General features: G+C 39.2%; 2 protein-coding genes across 3 annotated transcripts in view; one reads left to right on the forward strand and one right to left on the reverse strand.

The window, feature by feature from the left end:
• Nucleotides 1–22,370, forward strand: part of cacna2d4a (calcium channel, voltage-dependent, alpha 2/delta subunit 4a) — a 162,433-nt gene that overhangs the window by 55,776 nt on the left and 84,287 nt on the right. The gene's annotated exons all lie outside the window — the stretch shown is intronic.
• The window catches only part of lrtm2a (leucine-rich repeats and transmembrane domains 2a), a 39,176-nt gene continuing 20,191 nt past the window's right edge, over nucleotides 3,386–22,370 (reverse strand). Inside the window, exons 3-7 of the mRNA XM_072455207.1 lie at nucleotides 11,002–11,231; nucleotides 9,898–10,023; nucleotides 8,344–8,432; nucleotides 7,633–7,790; nucleotides 3,386–4,088 (exon numbers count right to left, since the gene is read on the reverse strand). Coding sequence (XP_072311308.1) covers nucleotides 3,610–4,088; nucleotides 7,633–7,790; nucleotides 8,344–8,432; nucleotides 9,898–10,023; nucleotides 11,002–11,231 — 1,082 coding nt within the window. The 3' untranslated portion in view covers nucleotides 3,386–3,609. The remainder of the gene's footprint in view (nucleotides 4,089–7,632; nucleotides 7,791–8,343; nucleotides 8,433–9,897; nucleotides 10,024–11,001; nucleotides 11,232–22,370) is intronic.

Here is a 22,370-nt window from a genome sequence, read left to right on the forward strand (position 1 = left end):
CAGCTTTGTTCATCTCCGGCTTCAGACACCCTTGGATGCCCTATTTGCCTGTCCGATGCTTAAAGCTCAAAACACGCTGCATCAATTGCTCAAAACGCGAGATTCGCTCCACCACCGATGCTCAGGACACACTGTAGAAAAAGATTCTTTAATGGGCTATCAGGGTGTGGATTGTCTCTCTCTCCCTTTATCAGGAGGTCCCGCCCGGTGGGCAGGGCTTACTTAGAGTAGGATAAATATCTGAGTTCCAAGACTCAATTCGCAGAAACTTTTTTTTCTTTCTAAAAACTAAGTCCAGATGACTACATTGTAATCTTTTTCTACAACGGAACACTCCAGGACAAATGAGGGATTACACCAATATGTTTCTAAGAATTTTGGGCAAAAAACTCGGGACACACTTCAAAAACACTGGACGCCCATCGTCCTCGTAGACTTTGAATATAATCCCTATGTCTTAACACCACAGTGTGAATGCACCATAAGACTTGCCTGACCAGCCATTCCTAACACGTTTTGGTAAACTACTTTTCAAAACTGTGTATGGGTTTGGGGCTCGACCGCTGCGTTTCAATTTCTAGGGCGGAGTTTAGAGAGCAGAGATAGAACCAATCACATAAACCCAGAAGTGACGCAAAAAACGTGACACGCTTAACCGGATATTACGTAGCCCTTGTCAACAAGGCGTGTTCCGCGTTATCCGTCCCCGAACGCAGAAAATGTCTCCTGAATCGCGATGATACCCTTCGTATAACCGCAACTAACGCATGTTCATCATGGCAAGTAGAGAGGACTTTCCTGATTGTTCAAACAGAAGCGAGAGCAGAAGTAAACACTCGGTCACGAGCCAGGTCCGCCATCTTGAATGTTTTGGAACGGTGGTGAAGAGCTACTTCCGTATCTCAGTGTGGCGCGTTAAAACCTCCAACTGGGATTGGATAGGTAAATTGATTACCGACGACTTCATTGGCTCTGACTCGGGTTCCAGACCCTTTTGCATTCGAACAGAATGTGGGCGGGGCTGGCGGGTCAGGCAACCATAAGACTACATGGTACAATCAGAGCAAATGCATTATTTTGTGTGTGAAAGTATATTCTATCGTTTTCAAAAGTCTTTCTTTATTACACATTGTTGTTTTGAAATTGGTATTTTTTCCATGGTTTCGAAAAAAAAGATTGAATGTAATATTGTGACAGCACTAATAGATTAAATTGAAATTGTTTTGAGAGAGATAATTGAGAATATTCTCTATATTTATAATGATCAAAAGGCTGTAATTGATTAAAAATAAAGCTTCCACACAAAGCTAAAAGGTGATATTTTACTTTTACGGTCCATCCATACTTTGTATGATACTCATATGCAACCAATACAATGGCAAAACAAACTAAAACAACTATCCTAATATTGTTATAGAGAGAATTTGAAATATATACCGGTTTAATCCTTTTTGTCAATATTGCCCACCCGTACTTCTTATCTTTAAAAAAAACTGTAAAATTTGAAAGTAGACATATTTGGAAAATAAAGTGCAAGAGTCTGAATTCTAATGGACATATTTCTTCCATGCCAAAATAGCCACGAGAAGAGCATGCTGCTGTATTACCACTGTTAAAAGAATACGGCCTCTCGAAGATGACATGACATCAAGCATCAGGTGTAGGCCGAAGTCCTAGTTGTGTGGAGTCAATTGTTCTTGTTCCATAGTCCATGAACACAGAAAACTTCTCCGTCTCAAAGTTTGTCAATGCTGAGGTTTATCGAGATCATCGGAAGAAACCAAAAGAGGCAAAGGTGAAAGTTTGGGTCCTGGATCTGAGTGGACCATTGGCTTTGAAGAGGTTAAAGATGCACTATGTCACTTTTCTCCTGGCAGCACCTGCTGGTGTCCATGGAGATGTTGTTGGTTTACCTGGAATTTTCCACAGCATGGCATTAAATGTGTCTATATGGCCAAGTTTTACAGGTCAGATCTGTGGTGAAGTGACCCTGCTCAAAATAAGAATGGATGTATTTTTGAGCAACTTACTGTTGGCAAATCATTGCTAGATACTGTACGTTGATATGTTTAAAGCAATACTATGGAACATTCCAGGAAAATCAGTAACACCAATATGAAGACAAAAAGTTATGCAGTGCAACTTTAAGAAGGAGGAGAGAGATGTGTTTTCAACACATTTGAGAATCACAACCTAAATACAAATTCTATTGGTCTTGTAATTACTAAAAATCCCTGAAAATCTCCTGAAAATACCCATTAACCTTTCTTTACATCACATTTTAGTGTTATTAATCCTAAAATGATATGTTTTTAAAGTAGTTCACTTTCCCACTGCCACAATACTGTAATGTTAAGTGAGCAGAAGTAGGAGGCTTTGTGGGCAGGATGTAGGAATGATCTGTAAAATACTGCAGTGAGTTTCAGCATCAAACATCTGTGTAAAGGGTGTTTGAAATGAAGGTAAAGGATACACCTTTAATTATGTTTATAATACTAAAGGTTTTAAATATGGTAGGTTTTTGATGAGGAAACAATTTTCTAATCGTAGTGGTGACAACAAGGTTGCATCACCATTTTCTTTGCAAACAAGTTGTCATCCTGTCTCAATTGTCTCACTCGCTTTTTTGTATCAGTTTAGTGTGTTTCAGTTTTACCTCAAAAATGCCTTTGGATGTTTTTAAAATGGGCACTTGGAAATTAATCTTACATTGCGAATTTATGTGCAATCACTATCCTTTCAATCTCGATATTTGTTTCCCCAAATCATTAAGCCCTCTTTTGCACAGCATGTGACCTGTTAAAGTAAGTTTTTTCAGGGGGAGGGTCTGTAGCCTGGAATGTCACACAGTAATGGCATTAAACTTACCTCTCTTCTTAGAAACAAGCAGGTAACGCCACCATACCAAGTTAGAAGGCATGTATTTTTTCAAGGTATCCATATTTGAGCAATAAAAACACCTGTAATAAAATGAATGGTTTAATGCCATACTGTTGAATATTTCAGGAAAGCAGTAGCATCTCCAAACCGTTAGGGGACCCTCCACTAGAATAGTTTCATTCTCTTGACCGGTTTACTGTAGTACACTTTGGAACTTGTAATTGTTTTAATGTCAGAGAGTGTGTCCATGTTAGGGCCTCGCTCTGCTACATCTAAATTGTTCTCAGCAATTAACAAAAATATGGTTAGTAATTCCAAGTCTGTGATGCAGTGAGATGTGGCTAAAGCTATATGAAACAAGAAACTACTTACAGCTTCCATTTTATTAGCTTTTCTGCACCTCTACATTGTATTTAAAGTATATTTATGTAACGCATTGGATTTGGGTAATGTGAGATGCATGGTGCACTGGAAATATAATATCTTTAACCTTTGGGTCGGTACGTTTCACTTAAGACAGTGGAGACTGTTGGACCGCCCAAATCTGCTCCAAAGCTAACCACCCTTTAATTAATACAAATATGAGATAACCAATTGATAAAAGGAGTGAACTAAAGCTACTTTTTCTGTGTTGGTGCATTGATAAAAGCATTGTCATCTCTCTCCTCTTGAGCCCTTTAAGTATTACCCCTCCAATTTTCACAAACGCCGCCCTACCCTTTTACCGCTTTAAGCCACCGAGGAGATCTGTTTCTCCTCTCTGTCCTCCCCGTCGGCCTCTCCATCTCCCATAAGCGGCTGCCGCTTCTTCAACTCCCTCTGATATTTTGCCATGAGTGACGCGTAGATGCATCCGTATGCGGCTGCCACTACCATCATAATACAGACAATTCCACAAACCACTCCGGCTATCACCACCGTACCAATCGCCCTGCGCACGCTAACGGGCCGGTACCGCGCTCTGACGCAATCGGATGTTCCTTCTCCGGTGCTCGAAGGAGAAGATTCTTCGTTGTTGTCATTTTGGGGCGTTTCTCCATTTGGGTTGTTCCGGCTACAGGGCAATCCACCGTTGCGAGATCCATCTGTTCCCCCATTTTCGTCCTCCAGTTGTAGGCAGTAGTTGAACATTTCCACTGGAACGGTTCGTATGTCCCGCCCACGAAGGTCTTTGGGCAGGGTGCACTCCACCGCGTCCACTTTCCCTCCTGACGGAACAGAAAGAGGGGTCAATGTTACAAACTATTTTAAACTAATAAATAAATATTGCTATTGTGATTAGATTTTCTGCATTGTTTTAATTCAGGAAGAATTGGTAAAACCATCCAGCTAGAGTAGGACCTGTTGTTCAAGACCAGGGGTTTAATTTAGTATAAAAGTTTACATGGAAGTCGTCCACTTTTATGTGGACTAAAAGTGTACTTACAGACAAAGCACAAACTCCTGCAAATTTTCTGATTTAAATCTCTCCTCTTTAAGCCCAGATCTCCTTCTGGCTCCTATCTGAAAGGCCACACATGCAACCTGACTTTTTTGTATGCAAATTATTTAAATTTGTGTTTTTCCCAAAGTATATTGTTAATATTATATTATATTGACAAAAATGTGGCATTTTTCAGCATGTAATAAGAACATTTTATTTCTCTGATTGCCCCAGTTGTACTTCACAGTCTGAAAAATGCTCCTCTAAAACTGTGCACTCGCCTAAAATTATTACATGTGGATATTAACAATGTACAAAAGGCTTTGTGAGCACTAGTTATACACATTTTAAAACCTACTAACACTCCTTTTGCAATGTGAACATTAGACACACCAGCTTTAAGTTGTCTTTTTATAGATCACAAACTTAACATGGAATTCTCTCATTGGATGCTCTTTAAAAGAGACTCATGAATGACTTGACAAGTTTCCTAAGCGGCATTAAAGGATGGATCAAATATAGAAGACAAATCTCCAAGGATAATAAAGTGCACCTTATTTTGCCATTCTGTTTATGAATTTATATTCTAAACACATCCAGGAGCATTCAAAGGGGCTAAGATAATTAAAAATAAGGTAATTATTTTCCTTTTACATTTTCATTCAGTTTCTATCTACTTTACTTTTGATATCACAGGAGCGAGAGGTCTCTTAGGTCTAAAGCTCTTTCAGTTAATGAGCGAGTGAAAAAAAAGGAGAAAGAGCAGAGAGAGGTAGAGGAGAGAGAGGAGGCCGGTTATGCCAACACTAGGATGAGTCATACATCAGTTAGCACAGTATGCTCTGCTCGCTACACTAAGTTGGAGATAGTCTCAACTAAGCCTTGATTATTTATGAGATGGCATGCCTGCTTTTGCACAGCACCAGAGGCTCTGGATAGAAAAGACAACAAAACTCACTAATTCCCATCAGATGTGCGAAGGAGGGAACTTTTTATGTGAGTCTCCAATCAAGCTTTAGATTATGGTATGATAGGGGCGGTTCCTGAGCAAATGTATGAGAAACATGGAAGACACCTGACTTTACTGTAATTTAGAATTGAGTTTGGTACTTAACGGCAAGTACAATATTTTTCATGTTTCTAAAAATATATGTTAGGAAACTTTCTTTGCAAACACTATGTGACTTAAACTAAGGCTACAACTGACATTTGTCGGCTATTTTCATAATGATAATATTGACAGACTAATGAACATGATTGTTGCAAATTTGATGGAAAATGACTCAAACTGAGGAATGTCAGGCGTCATTGTATTTAGCTTTACTGGTTAGCTTTGACTCTGACACAAACACGCTGACCGTTTTCTCAAAGAAGCAGAGGCATTTTTTTCAGTTTAGAGGAAACCTCTACAGGCAGAACACCTACATATTCAATGAGTCTTGACTAAATTACATGTTTTCCAGTAAAAAAGTTGTTATCCACAGACACAACTTGAGTGCTAACCATTTAGTTACCTGCCATCTGAATTAGTTTTCATTCAGAGCACCAAGAAAGCCATTGATCTGTGCCCTTAGCTACAGAAAATGACAGAACAGTGAGATAAAGGGGGAAGCGTGTAGCGATGATTAAGTATTTAACATGTAGACCCTTTTATCTGTGACAAATCTCTTTGCCAACAGCTCTGTCTGTAGGTCTCCAATGTACGTTGTGAATTCTAACAACCACATTTATATATATAAAGTGACATTTACTGCATTGCAGCATTGTATTTATCTATTTGTTTGATAGGGGCTGTGCATATGCAATGAACATCTGTAACAGTTACAGTATAAATATGACAAATATGCAAATGTCCATCTGTTGACGCTCTAGGGACAGAAGATAGTAGTTCTCTCTGTAGGGATGTTTGATGATTGTCTTTCACAATGTCCTGCTGAGAACCATGTATGGTTTCCATTACTATATATAAAACCTGCTAAACATAGACCTCTACAAACATGTTATGAAATACATAGAAGACTTCGAACTGAATGTTAATTTTATAAAATAAATGGAATGACAGTTTACCACCACCAAGTGTAGCTCACTAAAAGCATGCTACATCCCAGATGGACTTAATGACATCAGCTGCCCAGGGACGACAGGTGGATATTAGCACGTGAGCTACAACCTACAAAGCATCTCTCCTGATAAGGTTCATGTATACTGTGCACTGTCCCTGTCTCAGTCAATTAATTAATAAATAACACAATTGAAAGAAAGAAAAGAGTGACTGATGCATAACAAGGGTGCAATGGGTGCAAAACTAAATCCAAGATATTTTTTATCAAATTTCAAATCTAATTGAATTTTCCTACAATACTTCACCTCACTTTTATTGTCCTATGGATTGTCCTCCTAAAATTATTTTAAAAAATATCATTACACTATTTAAAGGAAACATGTTATGACACTGAGTATTGAATTATAACTTAAGTAACATAATTTTACATTTTGTTCATTGTAAATCTAGTAGATGGATAAGCAATAGTAGTGATAGTTTGAGTAAACTAAAGACACTGTTGTTACAAGGTTAAAAGCTAATTTAGCATAATATGTTCTCTTTAAAGGGTGCACATAAATTCTTCTTATAGAAATGCAGCTGCTGTGGCACAGTAGGAAGTGAAGAGAAGATAGGAGCGGTGAAAGTAGTACTGCTTCATTAGCTAAGGCAGTGAAGGCCCGAGGTGGGGAGGTGAATGTAGATTTTACACATGAACAGAGCGCATAGCAGCCGCTGTGCTTATCTGACATATTCACAGCATCTATACACTCATGGACCACAGACTAGTACAATAATTGTAGTGAGCATAACCTGGGACACAGGGACACCACCCCTGTGCCATTAGGGACATGGTGTCTGTGCCATTAGGGACATGTTCCCCTTGGATATTTCCATACATATGGCTTTTAAATCCATATGTTGAAAATAGGATGTTGCAAATAAATGTTGTAACATTAATGGTGCCTATAGTTTAAAATTAAGGTGAAGAGCTCTGTTTAAATGTAAAATGACACATGTTTAACCATTTTAACCAATTTGATTGAAATTGCCGTGAAAATTATTATAGCAATGTTTATGGTTTAATTTACCAGCCCCATTCACAGTAAGCAAAAACAGACTTCCGGCTACAAGAGTTTGTTGAGCCAATTTGAAAAAGAATGCCCTACATTGGGAAATTTAAAATCATAACATTCCAGCACCAACACCTATTAAAATGTTGCCCGCTATTAAACCCTCGAGGCCTGTACGTTCTGATGGAATAGAACACAGTTTTAGAGCCTCAAACCTCTGTAAAGGAGCCATTCAATCCAGTGTTTGAAGTCTCGGAGGTTGCAATCACATTCCCAGGGATTCTGCCCCAGCTCCAAATGCTGCAGGTTCACTAGAGGCTCAAAGGCTGCTCTCTCCAATGCATGAAGTCTGTTACCTGCCAGCGATAACCATCTGAAATGATAGAATTCAAATATTTAATATATTTGTACAGGACATACATGGATTTAATCATCTTCTTTCAGTCAGGAGTTATAAGCACATTGGATGTATAGCAGAAAGAGACATCATTGATGTGCCCACTGGTGGTGTTGGTGAAGAGGAGATGGAAATTCTGAAAAGGCTGATGGTTCTGCTGCTGTTGTAGGGATGAGTCAATAACATGGATTGATGCTGGAGAGTGTTTTTATGTGAACACTTCAAAATAAAGTGCAGTTAGGTAGAAACATTTGTATAAAATCATCATTGTTTGACGCACACAGTTCTCTGTACATCTTTTAGTTCATACAGTTATAGAAGCAGCTGCATGTGGGAATAATAATAACCCTTGTAAGAAAATTGTGTATGCAAGTGAAGATAAGAAGGATATGTACATAGTATAATAGAAAGTTCTGTATTTGTCATTTAATCTCTCAATCAGCTGCTGTGTCCTTGTGGCAGCTCTTGTTATCGTTATCAGAAGCTTGATAATAAATCAGTGGAGGATTTATGAGAAGTGTGTGTTCACCTGAGGCTCTGCAGCTCGTCCAGTAGCCCCAAAGGAACCAACGACAGCCCATTCAAGGACAAATCCAAGCTCTGGAGTCCGCCCAAACCCTGGACAAAGGAACTGCATCGATACAGTAAACCGCGGCCAAAATCTGTGATCCTATCCAAGGCCAAGGCATAAAACCGATGTCTTGTACAGAGTAAACTTATTGTTGGGCAATTAAATGCAAAAAATGTCTTCATTGAGGCTTATCCAATAGACAGGTTTGGTTTAAGTGCTGAGCAATCGTTCTGTTTTTACCATCTGGATTTGTGTCCGGATGCAATACAATCAATCATTTGTTTATGCTTCCAAATGTGAAAGGATAACTAAGGGATCATCTCAAAATAGGTTGAAGCTGAAAAGATGAAAACATTTTCACATAACATTTTACGCGTTGATAAAACGATAGTAGATTGATAGACCCTGCTCACCGCTAGTGAACATCCCTGAACATCCTTTGGTATGTTTATCAGTAGAAGTTATGAACTCACCAAATAATGTCACCTGTCACGGCATGTTTGTTTACTCAATCCACATGGTCCACGGTCTCAAGAGGATGCTCTGGTGAGAAACTAATGTTTCTTGTCAAAACCTGTAATTGTCAATTGCCTGTGTTTCGACCTTAGACATGATGTCAGAATGACAGAAGCAGTACACATGCTTTCGTCTCGGTGAGAATCTCTTCTGTGACTGGCCAAAACCTCATGCGGGGTTTGTTTTGTTTCCTTCTTCCGGGCAGTGCGTAGCACATTACTAGAGCGAAATCTCTTGATTGTCTGCTGCGCCGCGTCTTGCGCAAAAAAGCTTTTCAAACTTTTCTGTACCAGCCGCGTTGGCGACGCCCGCCGCGTGCCCGCCCCGCTCCCCGCGCTGGCCACTGCGGCGCTCCCCGCCCGCACCTGCCGTGCTCCCCGCACGCACCCGCCGTGCTCCCCGCACGCACCCGACGTGCCCCGCCCGCACCCGCCGCGCTCCTCGCACCCGCCGTCCAACAAGCAAAGTCATGAGTGTCTGATGTCATGGATGTTGGCCTAATGCTCGTTGGTGAGAGAGTTTTTTAGCATTTCAAAACAATTACTGCCACAACAATGTATTGAAGCTTCAAAACAACAAAAAGACAAAATGTAGGTTCAACCCCCCCGACGAAAAATATTACGTCTTTTCAGCTTCAACCCATTTTGAAATGATCCCTAAGAAAGGATGAGCCAAATGACAGAGAATATTGGAAGATTTGTAATTCTAATTAGCTACATTTAAAAGTCATGGAGAACAGTTCAGCTCAGATCACTTATGTCTGCCCCCCCCTATACACATACATACACATACACTGATCTAAAACGCCACTAGAATTCGATGAACTAGTTCTGTTTCTGTTTCTGCTTTATTTTAACTTGATTGGCTGTTAATAAAGGGCATTGCATAAACCTTTGCCAATTCACATATGATAATTACAGCACGGTGCAAAGTAGTACATGAGTTGTAATACGCTCGTGTCATGATGATTGCTTCTGGATAGGGAAAAGGGCCTACCTGAAAGAGCTCTCTGTCCATCCCCGTGAGTGAATTGTTATGCAGAGTGAGTCGCGTCAGGTTGGACATGTCTCGGAATAATCCTCCTGGTAAATTATCCAGGTAGTTGTTTGAGAGGTCCAGCTCCTGAAACACACACCATCTGGTTATAGAGCAACGCAATAAAGAGCTCGGGACTGTGTCGTCATACCACATATCATTGTCAGTCAGTCTAATTTGTAACCAATAGAGATTTTAAGAAGCTAAATACTAAATAATTCTGTACATAATTAATCATTCTGAAAGAAAATTAGCTTTTACTATTATATTAATTGCTCAGCTGATAGACAGTCTTGAATAAGTGTTAAGCTCAAGTCTTTGTTGATTACGTCCTATTATTAGATCTGAACTCTGAAGGAGACATATATTATCAGTAAACTTAAATCAAATTACCTTTTTTTTTTTTTCATTGTTAACTGCAATATTGGTTTAAAATGTCTAATAATGCAGAAATTATGAGCATCAAAGTGATATTTCACCGGAACAAGCAGCTGATTGTCATGTTTTTATTTTTAAACCGTGGCTAAGTGACATTTTGGATTCCTAATTTCGGAAATGATCACAACTAAGTACAGGGATGTGGGCGGGGATAGGGGGTAGTTGAAAACAAGAATTTTCTGAGCACTCGAGCCTCAGATGCAGGACAATACAGGATTGCTCAAACATGCAGGAATACAAATTTAAAAAAAATACTGCTTTTAGTAAACTAATGATGAGGAAACAGTGTTCATTAAAGCTCATTAAAGTTGATTCAGCATATTTGTTTATATTTATTTATGTTACAGTGCATATTTATTGACATTACTTAAAATACCTGAAGCACTGTTGAAAGTTAGTGTTGTTTTTTACTGTTTTTTGTAAACCTTTCTGGCCTTCCGTAGTCATCTCTCTGCCATTTTCTCAGCGCGAGTCTTTTTACTTTCCCTGTCCTCAGGGAAACTCAGTGGGCGAAGGCACGCGGCAAACGGCAGCTATCCAGAATATGTTCAATATGTTCAGCTTTAAACCAGGAAACCTTTCACTGACAGTGAACAAAAAAAAAAAAAAAAAGCAAGGAGTGCTGACCTCCAAAGAGGAGATGTTTGCGAAGGCGGAGGTTCCCAGTGCAGAGAGCTTGTTGTTGGCCAGCAGCAGCGATCGACTTCCCGGGGGCAGCAGCTGCAGCGGAGGCAGAGAAGAGAGAGCCAACCCTCCACAGTTCACCACCTGCCCGTCAGAGGAGCAGTGACAGGGAGAAGGGCAGGAGGAGGCGCTGTGGACCAGGGCGGCCAGCGCACACAGCATACAGAGGAAGACTGGTGAGAGAGGTAGAAAACATAATAACATAACGCCGATAGTTACATCCTTCAACAAAAAGTCTGAAATGACTGAAATACAAATAAGTGGTGTAAACAACCCTGGGATTTTCTCCTCCAAATCCTTGACTTAATTAATAATTTCACTTTCTTCAGCTCTAAACAAATCAAACTTTTCAGTGTTTTGCTTTGCCAGTTTTCTTCCACCCTCTTTCTCCCCTCCCTTTTCCCTTCACCCTCTTCGTCTGTCTATCTCCATCTTGCTCCCTCTCGCTCCCTCTCTCTTCCTCTCTCACCCCCTTGCTTATCTTACCCTCTCGTTTTAATTCCTCTGTCTGTTTTCCCCAAGCGTCTCGTTACAGTGGCTGACTCTGCCACTTTCCAAAGTCTTATCTGTGCAACTTATTTACTTTATCTCATTCTGTGTAAATATGTCTGTGTGTCTTTATATTAGGCACCAAGAAAGCGTGATATTAAGAAGACTACCAAACTACTTTTTAACTTCTGCTTCTTGCAGTTCTTAGCATTATTTGAAATTAAAGTGTATTTAGTTGTGGGGTATATATTTATTTTATAGCTTTTGGAAATTTTACTATTATGTTTGTATTGTTTTTCCCCTTTTCATTAAAATGATCTAACACTGGCTATTGTATGTGTATGTATGTAGGTATGTATGTATGTACTGTATATATATTTTACATGTCTATCAAATTATTGTAATTTCTTGAAATAACAAACGAACCAGTCTGAATTAGGGTGATATTTACTAATGATGATGTTTAAGCCTATGGCCTATGCTACTGTATTTTAGGTTCAGACACACGTCTACAACATAAAGATAGAGTGAATTAATATTTTTAGGGATACAAAAATGTTCAGATTTTTGTTTTCATAATTTATCCTTGTTATTTATTAAAATGGTACAGTTTAATCAGTTCAAGGATGACTGGTTATTTTCTTATGTGGAAATCAAATCTAACAGTTTCCCTCTGATTCTCTTGTTGCACCCCTTCGGTGCAACAAGAGGTCTACACTGTCAATTTCTCTCATGTAACTCAGCCTGCTCACTGTAAGAATCATGTTTTTCAAGTTTTCTTTTTGTTAGCAGCACATAAACACCCGTAATGGAATACATTTAAGATCAATACATTTTATGTCATATTGTGGAACATTCCAGGCATAGCAACAACATCTCCATGCAAACAAGCTGCCCTTCCACCAGAAAAGTTGCAGCATAAATGTTTTATCCTTGTGGACTTTTCTTTCTTACTTGTATCATAGGCATATTGTTAGCATTTCTTTTTCTTTTTTTTTGCGCGTGCCATTGGTGTTCGTCCTGTTTCCCTGTCCTTTTGTCATTTTGCTGTTAATTCCTCTTCTCTAAGCTGCTTTTCTTTTTACTGCACAAAACTGGGCATCAGCCGAGAATGATGAAACTGACTGAAACGTTCCTTTATGGGCCAGTCAATCTTAAGAAATACACAAGCCATTGTGGATGTGAGGGAAGTGTGCTAAATCTATGCATTTCACGCTGCTATAGCTGTCCTTGCCTGAAAAGCATTATCAGCTATTGCGAGATAGGGCCAGAAATACTGGCTACAACCACTAGGAGTCAATAAAGGCACATATTACTTTTCATTGTATTTTATAATGTGTGTCTGTGTGCGTTCCTTGAGCTAAATCTAGTTTTCCCTTATTTAAGTAACATTAAGAATGGCAGGCATTGTAGCATTCCTTACAATTCTGACAACTGGTAGGAACTAATTATATTCTTGGATTGGTCCAGTGAAAAGTTCTAGAGATTAGAGATTTTTTCTTTATTGTGGTTGAAAAATTATACGACTTTTTGTATATATGGTCTGAAAACATGAGAAATCCTTAAAATATAAATAGCGGCAAGATGTTGTACATATAATTGTTATAGCATTTATTTTTATTTTTGAATATAAAATTCAGTTAAAGCTCAAAATGCACACAAGGAAGCGTGTTGAACCATTATTTTAGTTTATGATCAGTCTGATTAAAGATCCCATATTATGTCTGTGTAATCCCTCATTCGTCCAGGTGTGTTCCATTGTAGAAAGTTCAGTTCAGTCATCTGGACTCAGTTTAGAAAAAATAAGACATTTCGACTCTCATCGAAGAGTCATTGTCAATAAGCGAATTAAGCCCGGTAACTCAGATATTTATTCTATTCTATGGTAAGCCCTGCCCATCGGGCCGGCCCTCCTGAACTAGAAGAAAAATGGTTTTGTTTCAACAGAAACTTACCCTCTTTGTTTTCTAACGAGCTAGCCTCTTGTTTACTATCAGCCCTTTAATGGGCTATTAGTCTCCCTTTTGTTTCTGTGTGTCCCTGGCTCATCCCATATTATGCTATTCTTCCCATTTCGTAGTCTACCTTATGCGCATATAATAACAAGTGTTGTACAACACCCATAACATAATAGTTATAAAATGCCACCCATATCTTGGGCTTAGTTTGAGATTTGCCCCCCACCCTCGCAAAGAGCGATCCGCCTCCCGCACCCAACATAGTATCAGCCAGAGCGTGTGTTCCCCGCCCACCCCGTGACGTTGCCCAGCGTGGAGATGGTGGGGGTGTAAACAGAGGCAGAGGCGTGTGCAGGGAACACAGCGCATGACACAGCGGCACATGTCAGCGACATATGTCAGCGGCAGCAGCATTGGAACAAAAGAAGTAGCGTTTGAAGATAACTGTTCCTAAATAGCCGCGGGGGAAGGGTGTGTGTGGAGGATGGGCTGAAACAGGAAGCGTGCTGCCGCAGTCACCAGGCTGACTCATCCTGGTGAGTAGACCCTGTCCGTCTGCTCATCCGAGGGGAAGGATAGAGACTGTTCTCTAGCTAAAGACTGCAGGAATCAATGAACCACTTTGGGCACATATACGAGGTACCAATAGCACTCTAAGAAGGTTAAAAGCTCTGACATTTCAATTTTGAATGATATGGGCCCTTTAATAAGCCCTATAACAGCCTTACTTACAACCTCAACAGCTTGTATTTGTTTTTCTTTGGCTGCCACTTTCTTCAAACAGCCCATAAGTTACAGCAGAGAGCGGGTGGAAATAGAGGGATTTTGCTACAGAGTGGATGTGATTTCTCATAACAGCTCTGAAAATTCCTGCAAATCGCTGCCAACAGAAATTATGTCTGAAAGGTGGAGGCTCTGTTTTCTGCCTTCACACAATATAAACATGAAAAAATGCAGCCCGAGAATTAATTTTTTTTACCAAAATGAAAATTATATAATTACGCCGCAGTTATGACATTTAAAAATAAATAAATTAAACAGTACATTTGCGAGATCTCGCATTACTTTTGTAAAATAACGCAAAAGGTTTGAGAGGTAAACCATAATATAATTGTAAGATTTGACAAAGATTGACCTGCAAGTTGAAGTCACTGTGATATAGGCAATGTGGAATAAATGGGGGAAATACATTGACTCATTTTGAATCAAGCTAAACAAAGACATCCATCTCACTGAGTGAGAGAGAATTGTGAACTGACCCAGCACTATTCATGAGTTCCATCTTTGCTAGATGTACGATAAATTGTATTTGTACCCTTTCACAGTACACAGTATTTTTCCTGTTGGACAGATTAACTGTGGATCAGTGGTAAACTTTGCTGTGAGTGGACACACGTGTGGGACTGTGCATGTGCGTGCGTGTGTGTGTGTGTGTGTGTGTGCGCGTGCGTATGCCAAAACGTGTGATTACAGATGTCAAAACTTGCCTTTATTTTATTCTGTGTTTTTGTGAAAAACTTTGTGACTTCTGTCTTTGAAAGGTGCTATACAAATAAAATCTCTAACCTTTGTTATAATTTAAACATTGCAGATTTCTGCATTACTGTGATGGTATTATACAATAATTTGGACCAAAAAACAATAATATTTCTTTGCGATAAAAGGACTTTGAGGATCTGTGGAGTTGTCACTGCCATGCTGAAGACGTCACACATGCTGTTGCCTTTCCGCTGTTAGCTGGTCATGAAAAACAGCGCCCCAAACTGAAAATGAAAAGGGTTGATACTTAAAGAAGATACAAGTTCAAGTTAATGACAATTTGCCACAACAAACTTTTGGGGACATTTCCATCTGCTTTTCCTCGTCCACAAGCCCTCTGCAGTGGACAAGCCCTCAAAGCTTTCAAGAGGACGGGCTTTGTGTCTGATCCTAAAATATAAAACTGAGGCAGGTGGAAATTAGGCTTGTTCAATCTGTCTTCAAGTAGGCTAATATTTATTAGCGCATCCACGCAATAATACGTAAACTAGCATTAGCCAGCTGCTAACCACCTAAGACAGCTCAGCCTCAGTCTGGGGTGATTTCTGTACCTTCACTGGTCCCTCCTGACCACAGTAATACATTTCTGGACAAACAGGGTCTTTGGGATGTTACAGAAGAGGAATCCTTTGTTTTGACTTTTTGTTTTGACTTTTTGTTGCCCACAGTGAGCATGTAGCTTTCGTCCTCTAGATGGCAGTAGGAACGGCACTTCGGACCCATGAATAGTCTGCATTTTAGGTTGATGGGGCTAAGAGGGAACCCACCCACACAGATATTATTTTTCAGGGATGTAGTAAATAAAAATGAAATATGTTTGCAATAGGGTTGTCAGAAGTGTCAAAACCCAGATTTGAGTCTAGTATGGAAACTAGACTCATGTGAACGGGTACCAAACAAAATCACACAAAATATTTCTGAATAGTTAGTCTTGATCTATATCAGAACTAGTAACCCAGTTAAAGCACGGATTTCAGAGTAGTATTAAAGAAAGTGCTGTTATTTTGTGTTGAAAATGTCATTGTATTGCTTGAAAAAGAAATAGTTTACAATAATTTAATTATCGGAATCAGTATAGAGCACTGAGCCTTTTCCTTAGAATTTAAATCCTTCTTGCTATGGAGCGAGGTTACTATACACTCAACCACCATGCTGCCATTATTTATTACTCGTAGTTTCCAAATACCAGAATTTGTTCAATAGTTTAAGTACTTTTTCCTACTGTATATAGGGGTGATGGACAGCAGTACATTTTTGCTTACTCCTCCTTGGAGCTTTAGTCCATATTCTTACATCTTTGAGTGGGGCCGTGGAGGAGGCGTTATTTTATCTGCTTTGCATCTCTCACTACATCAACCAAAGCAAAGGAACAATAAGAGCGACGTACTCCCTCGGACCAAACACGTTTTTAACTGTGCTGCACTGAAATTTAATTTTCTCTCGAGACTTGAAACTGAATTTTTTATGAACCTGTCCAAACGCATGTAAGAAACAGACATTTTGGTTAAATGTTTCCTCCCTGAGAAGAAATAACAACAAAACGCGCTATAGATCAGAGCAGTATATCCTTGTTTTTTCGTGGTAGAGCAGATTTATGAGTTTGTAATAAAATGGTTAAAGGCTCCCTTTTTTGCTGTATCAAGTGATAAATGTGAAATGATTACCTTCAGACCAAAGCAATACAGTTTCTTGTATCTGGCAATTGTGGTTTTACTCATTGTTTCTCCGTCTAATAATACTTCCCCATATATATATATATATATATATATATATATATATATATATATATATATATATATATATATATATATTATATATTATATATTGGTGTTAGGGTTATACACAGATTCTGCAAGTGATTAGGAAAAAAATTGACATTTGAAACTTCTACAAAAGTTTACTTAAATATAGCAAGAAATGTATTGTGCAATGTTATGTTTTTATATTTAAATAGGGCATTACATTCATAACAAAAATGTCAAAATTGCACATATTTGGGACACATAGATAAAGCCAATGTTAAAAAAAAATATTGTTGCCATGATGGAGAGGTGATTTTGGATTTCCTACTTTATTTATTTATGTATTTGAATGAACTAGATCTTACTGAAAATATCCAAAAAATAATAATTTTGCCCTATTTTTTAATTCAACCTTTAATCAATCAGGCTTAGAAATGGATTTCCATAATCTATTTATGGCAGTACGATCTATCAACATGTTAAAGTTTGGTGTGTGTAGGTGCAACTTTGAACGCTGGTCTTTTTGTCTCATTTGAAGGCCTTTTGAAGTTACTATGTCTCATATAAATCTATGGATGAAGTGGATTAAATAAAATAATAAAACATCTATAAGTGCAGATTGGACAATGTTGAAAACTGCTGTGAGAACACACAATATTCAATTCTAATCTTGGATATTTAGATTTTGTTATGCACTAAGCCAGTGTTTAACATGAAATTCAAAATGTTGATCCAACGAAACTTGTTTGATATCCGTTCAGATTTTCATATCACAATGGTAATAAACAACTCTTTCATAAAGTTTGATTTTCAACACTATGTATTGTATGTGTAATATCACCATTCCCATGCTCATTTCAGACATAGATCAAGATCATCCAAACAAGTCTAACCAGTTACTACTAAATATAAACTACTTCTTGAAATTCTTGCCTAATGTACACAACATTTTGACACCATGCTATTTTACAACACTAATTTTATTAAAGACTAAATTTTCTTATATCAGATGTCACAGTTGTCCTGCTCACTCGCTGATGTTTGACTGTGTAACTATGACGACGCTTTCTAACAAACCCAGGGGCCCCAGCTGTCTGTAAGTTTATATGCGGGGCCCCCGGGTGACACCGGACTTGACTGGGCTGGAGTTTCCAACGAAACCTCTAAGTCTGGGTACAATGTCCAGGCTGCTCTGTATATTAGACGCACTGCTATCTGATTACAAGGTCACCCATGTATCTTTAAGAAAAGAGATAAAAAAGAAAAGGAGAGAAGAGAGAGAGAAATAGAGACAGAGGGAGGTTGTTAATATTTTAAACGGTGCTCAGTCAGGGCATAACCTCCCCCCAAAGTGTCACACGTATTCTACTGTGGGCATTTTAACACACACAGTGCCACCCACTATTTACAACAAGAGTAAGCTCCATGCATGTGCATGACACCGTTGTGATGAAACAGTTGTGATGAAAACAAACCATTTACTTTATTGGAGAATAGCATCTCTATTCCCCACTGTTAAACAACTACAATAGCAAATATGGACTTCAGGGGCTAAATTGTACCGAATACAGACACAAAGACATAGGGAGAATAAAATGATTCAATGGCCGAAAGAGAGTGTAAAAATAAAAATGTTATGCCTGTTGTATTTTAACATCTACAGAACAATCTGTTTACTGTTCTGAAGTAAAGCCATGTGAACAATGTCTTTTAAGACACAGTTAGGATTTGACTTGAATTAGTTGTACTTGAAATACCGTAATTTTCGGGCTAGAGAGTGCTCTTGAATAAAAGCCACACCAACGACATTTACAAAGAAAAAATAAATTGTACATATACGGGCCGCACCTGTCAATAAGGCACAAGTGCCCACGTTGTAACATGAGATATTTACACATAACGATGTAGCAGTTGTCTTTTGAACCCCTGCTGCGCCGCGGGTCTAATTAGACTAATTTCTCAGTGAATATGAGTTGATCAGCCATGTTTAACCAGTAACGTGCAGTGACTTTTATGGATGGGCAAGTAGACTTGGGGTGTTCATCAATATTTATTGGATAACATCTGCAAACAAAACTGATAAAAACTAACAAGCCAAATTGAGTTCAGAACCCCGAGCACCCACATGAATGGTGAACACCTATCCTACTGAGCTAATCCTGAGCTCCCATACCTGTAAATATTCCTGAATAGAGGCGATAGTTTCACTTCCCAGATCAATTCATTACACAAATTATTTATTTTAATCTATTAAACTGCCTGTATTTCTGTAATAGAGCCTTAGCTACAAACAAAGAATTAGTTTTTGAGTCAGTTTGTTGAAACTTTGCACGGCTAATGCTTCGCTTCTCTTCTGCACATGCTCAGTTAGGGCAGAACCTGCAAACACCCAAGATTCCCACATAGGTTTATTCAGCGTGGATTGAGGCTGTGTTGTCCTCGGAGCACATGTTCAGACCTCTAAAAGGAGCTGCTGTCCGCTCTTGTTTTAAAAGCTCATGTTAGAGAGCGGCGCATGAACGGCCCTCTGAACATGGCCACAGAGCGTAAACGGCCGAGAGAAGAAGCTTCCTGCAATACTGCTCAGCAGCCTGTAGAGGCCACTAAAAGACATTGTGACCTCAGCCAAGCTTCAAAGGCAGAAGTGAGGTGAATCACAATGATAATGGCACATCCTTAATGTGAGGTGTTAAAATTACTGGAATTTTCATCTAGTTCTTGGTGGTTTTTCAAGTTTTTAATTGGTAGCTTTAAGTGCCCTTAAGAAAGTTAAAACAATCAAGATACAATAAATAGTAAATAAACAAACATATTTGATTCTCTGTCTCCCAACTTTTTGAATCCTTTAATTGACAATATAATCAAGACAAAAAAATGATGCTGGAATTTAAGACATTTCAGATACTTATTTTTTGCCTTTTAGGTAATTGCTAGGTTTCAGATGACATCACAACATTATATGCTGATTATTATTATTATTATAATACAAGAAGTTAATGAGTCTACTGTAATATCTGGACTTTAAGCTGCTACTTTTTCCCCATGCTTTGAACCCTGCAGCATATACAATGGTGGTCTAATCTATAGATTCTAACGGCCCCCGCAGGGGCACTCTAGCAGGAAGCGCAAGCGTTTGACACACTGTAGATGAGGACGTCAGTGGACAGTGGTCACTGTCCAGCGAACACGTCGTGTTATCTGTATTTTAAGCTTGAAAACGCTTAACTTTTTATTACAATCAAGACTCATATTCACGGCGAACCCTGCATCACTACCATGGACCATATTTCTGTGCAAATATCTCATGTTACAACGCAACACTCACTTTCTAAGCACAAGCTCTAGAGCAGATCAAACCAGATGTGAAGACACAGACCCAGGTAAATCAGCTCACACAGAGTAATGAAGCTAGTATAAATTCAGCCTGAAAGACCTAACTCACCCAATCTACGTCCACTGCCACACCAGGGCTTACTTGCTCTCCAGCCTAAATTGATGCACCCGAGTTACTCCTCCCAGTGGCACGGCGCACCTGCTCTGCTCCCAATCAGCGCACAGTCTGCCCCAATTTAAACCCTCATGCAGTTGGCTCAGACGCTTTCAGTCTGTGCTGCGACCCACCACCTCCCCATATTTTCCTCTGCATTCCTTACATCGTCCTCATCGTCCTCTCTACCCTCTTCCTCATCTACCACCGCCAGTCTCTAGGCCCTTGGGGAGACAACTAATATAATTATATTATGGTACGCCCATAATCGCAACGTCTTCTGCCGGGGTCTGAGCGCCAAATAACCCATGTACCATATTTTCCCGACTATAATTCGCACCGGAGTATAAGTGGTACCAGCCAAAAAATGCATAATAGAGAAAAAAAAAACAACCATATGTTGCACTGGAGAATGAAATAAGGTTGCAACTGTGAAAATAACAAATAATATCACATACAAGTTGCTCCGGAGTATAAGTATAAATATAAGTATGAGTCACACCGCAGCCAAAACTATGAAAAAGGGTGCGACTTATAGTCCAGAAAATACAGTAATAAGCTTGCTAAATGCTTCTTTGTATTTTTGTCTGAGTCTCTCCAGGGTGAAATCAAGGACTGAGAGGGCAGGATGGCTCAGGCGTGTTTTCTGTATGTTAAGCTTTAAAATGTGCTGTGTGTTCACTGACAAATTAGTTTAATGAGGAACTGAATTTTGACGCACGGACACATGATACAACGGTCTGCATTGTATAACCCGCTCCGCACTGAAATGAGAATAACGTTGGATCATCTTTCTGTGTAAATATCTCATGTTACAACGTTGGCACCTGTGGCTTATTGACAGATGCAGTGAACCCTTGTTTATCGCGGGGGTTACGTTCCAAAACGAACCCGCAATAGGCGAAATCCGCGAAGTAGAAACCTTTATTTTTTTACAGTTATTATACAATGAAATACTCCATAAAACATTGAAGCTCACACGCGCTCTCTCACCGGCCTCTCACGCGCGCCGCTCTCACCGGCCTCTCAAACTTCAATTTGGCAAGCGGTTTAACGTACGTGTACATATTAATCCATAACGTTATTGACACACAGGTAGAGAAGACGCGGAGAGACTGTTTAACCCGTGTTTAGCCAATCAGAATGCAGAACACAATGCATGATGAAAATCCGCGAAGCAGCGAGACCGTGAAAAGTGAACCGAGTTATAGCGAGGGATCACTGTATTTGCTATTTATTTTTTCTTTGTACATTTTGTTGGTGCGCTGGAAAATTACGGTAGTTACTTATGGAAATTGTCAGATGAAACATTTATTAATTTACATTTTAGATATAACACAGCAAAGTATGTGCAGCAATGTAATCAATAGGGGATTCTGGCTCTTGCCCGCCCATCTGAGAGTATGACATCATCACATTCTAGAATCTGGAAACCACCAATAGATTGCGTTTACGTGACATCACAACATTTTGGAACACCTATAGTTTAAAACTGGAGATAGGTCAGAATTTGATGTTTAACTGTCAGATTACAGATTTGTTGACCTGGTTTATGGTTGATATCTCTGTAATTACTGGGCCTATCCAAATTCAGCACAAATAAACTAAAGTGAAATCAGTTTTTTACAAAGTGGTGCCATTATTCAGGCATGATTGTTGTTGTGTGAAAGAAATTTAAAATATGTTTGTGGGCCCCTAACAAATAATTAGAAGGTTCAACATTTTTGTGTTTCTAGTTCACATACTTCTTTAAAAAACAGTAAAACTCCCATGACTGTACAAACATCTGGGATTATGACATCTAAACCTATTGATCCTATTGATATCTTCCTCACTTCCTGTCTATTTTCTCTCCCTGTCGCACACAAACAATTCTTGTGTAATTCCAAGTTGCTCTCAAGGGGGGATAAAGCAGAGAAGCTGTGAAGAGATTTGGGCTGCTCCTGTCCACAGTGAGATGAGGAGAGGCACAGAGAGGCACGATTATGTGAGTGCAGGTGTATATTTAGCATGTCATACACCGCCTGCTGTTGGGGGTTTGTATTTATGTAATATACTTGCATTCATTCATGCTTCCAAGTTTCAACATAGACAGTG

Source organism: Eucyclogobius newberryi, unplaced genomic scaffold, assembly GCF_026437365.1.
Source record: "Eucyclogobius newberryi isolate DKJ021-1_F unplaced genomic scaffold, fEucNew1.0.hap1 SCAF_2, whole genome shotgun sequence".
Classification (NCBI taxonomy): domain Eukaryota; kingdom Metazoa; phylum Chordata; class Actinopteri; order Gobiiformes; family Gobiidae; genus Eucyclogobius; species Eucyclogobius newberryi.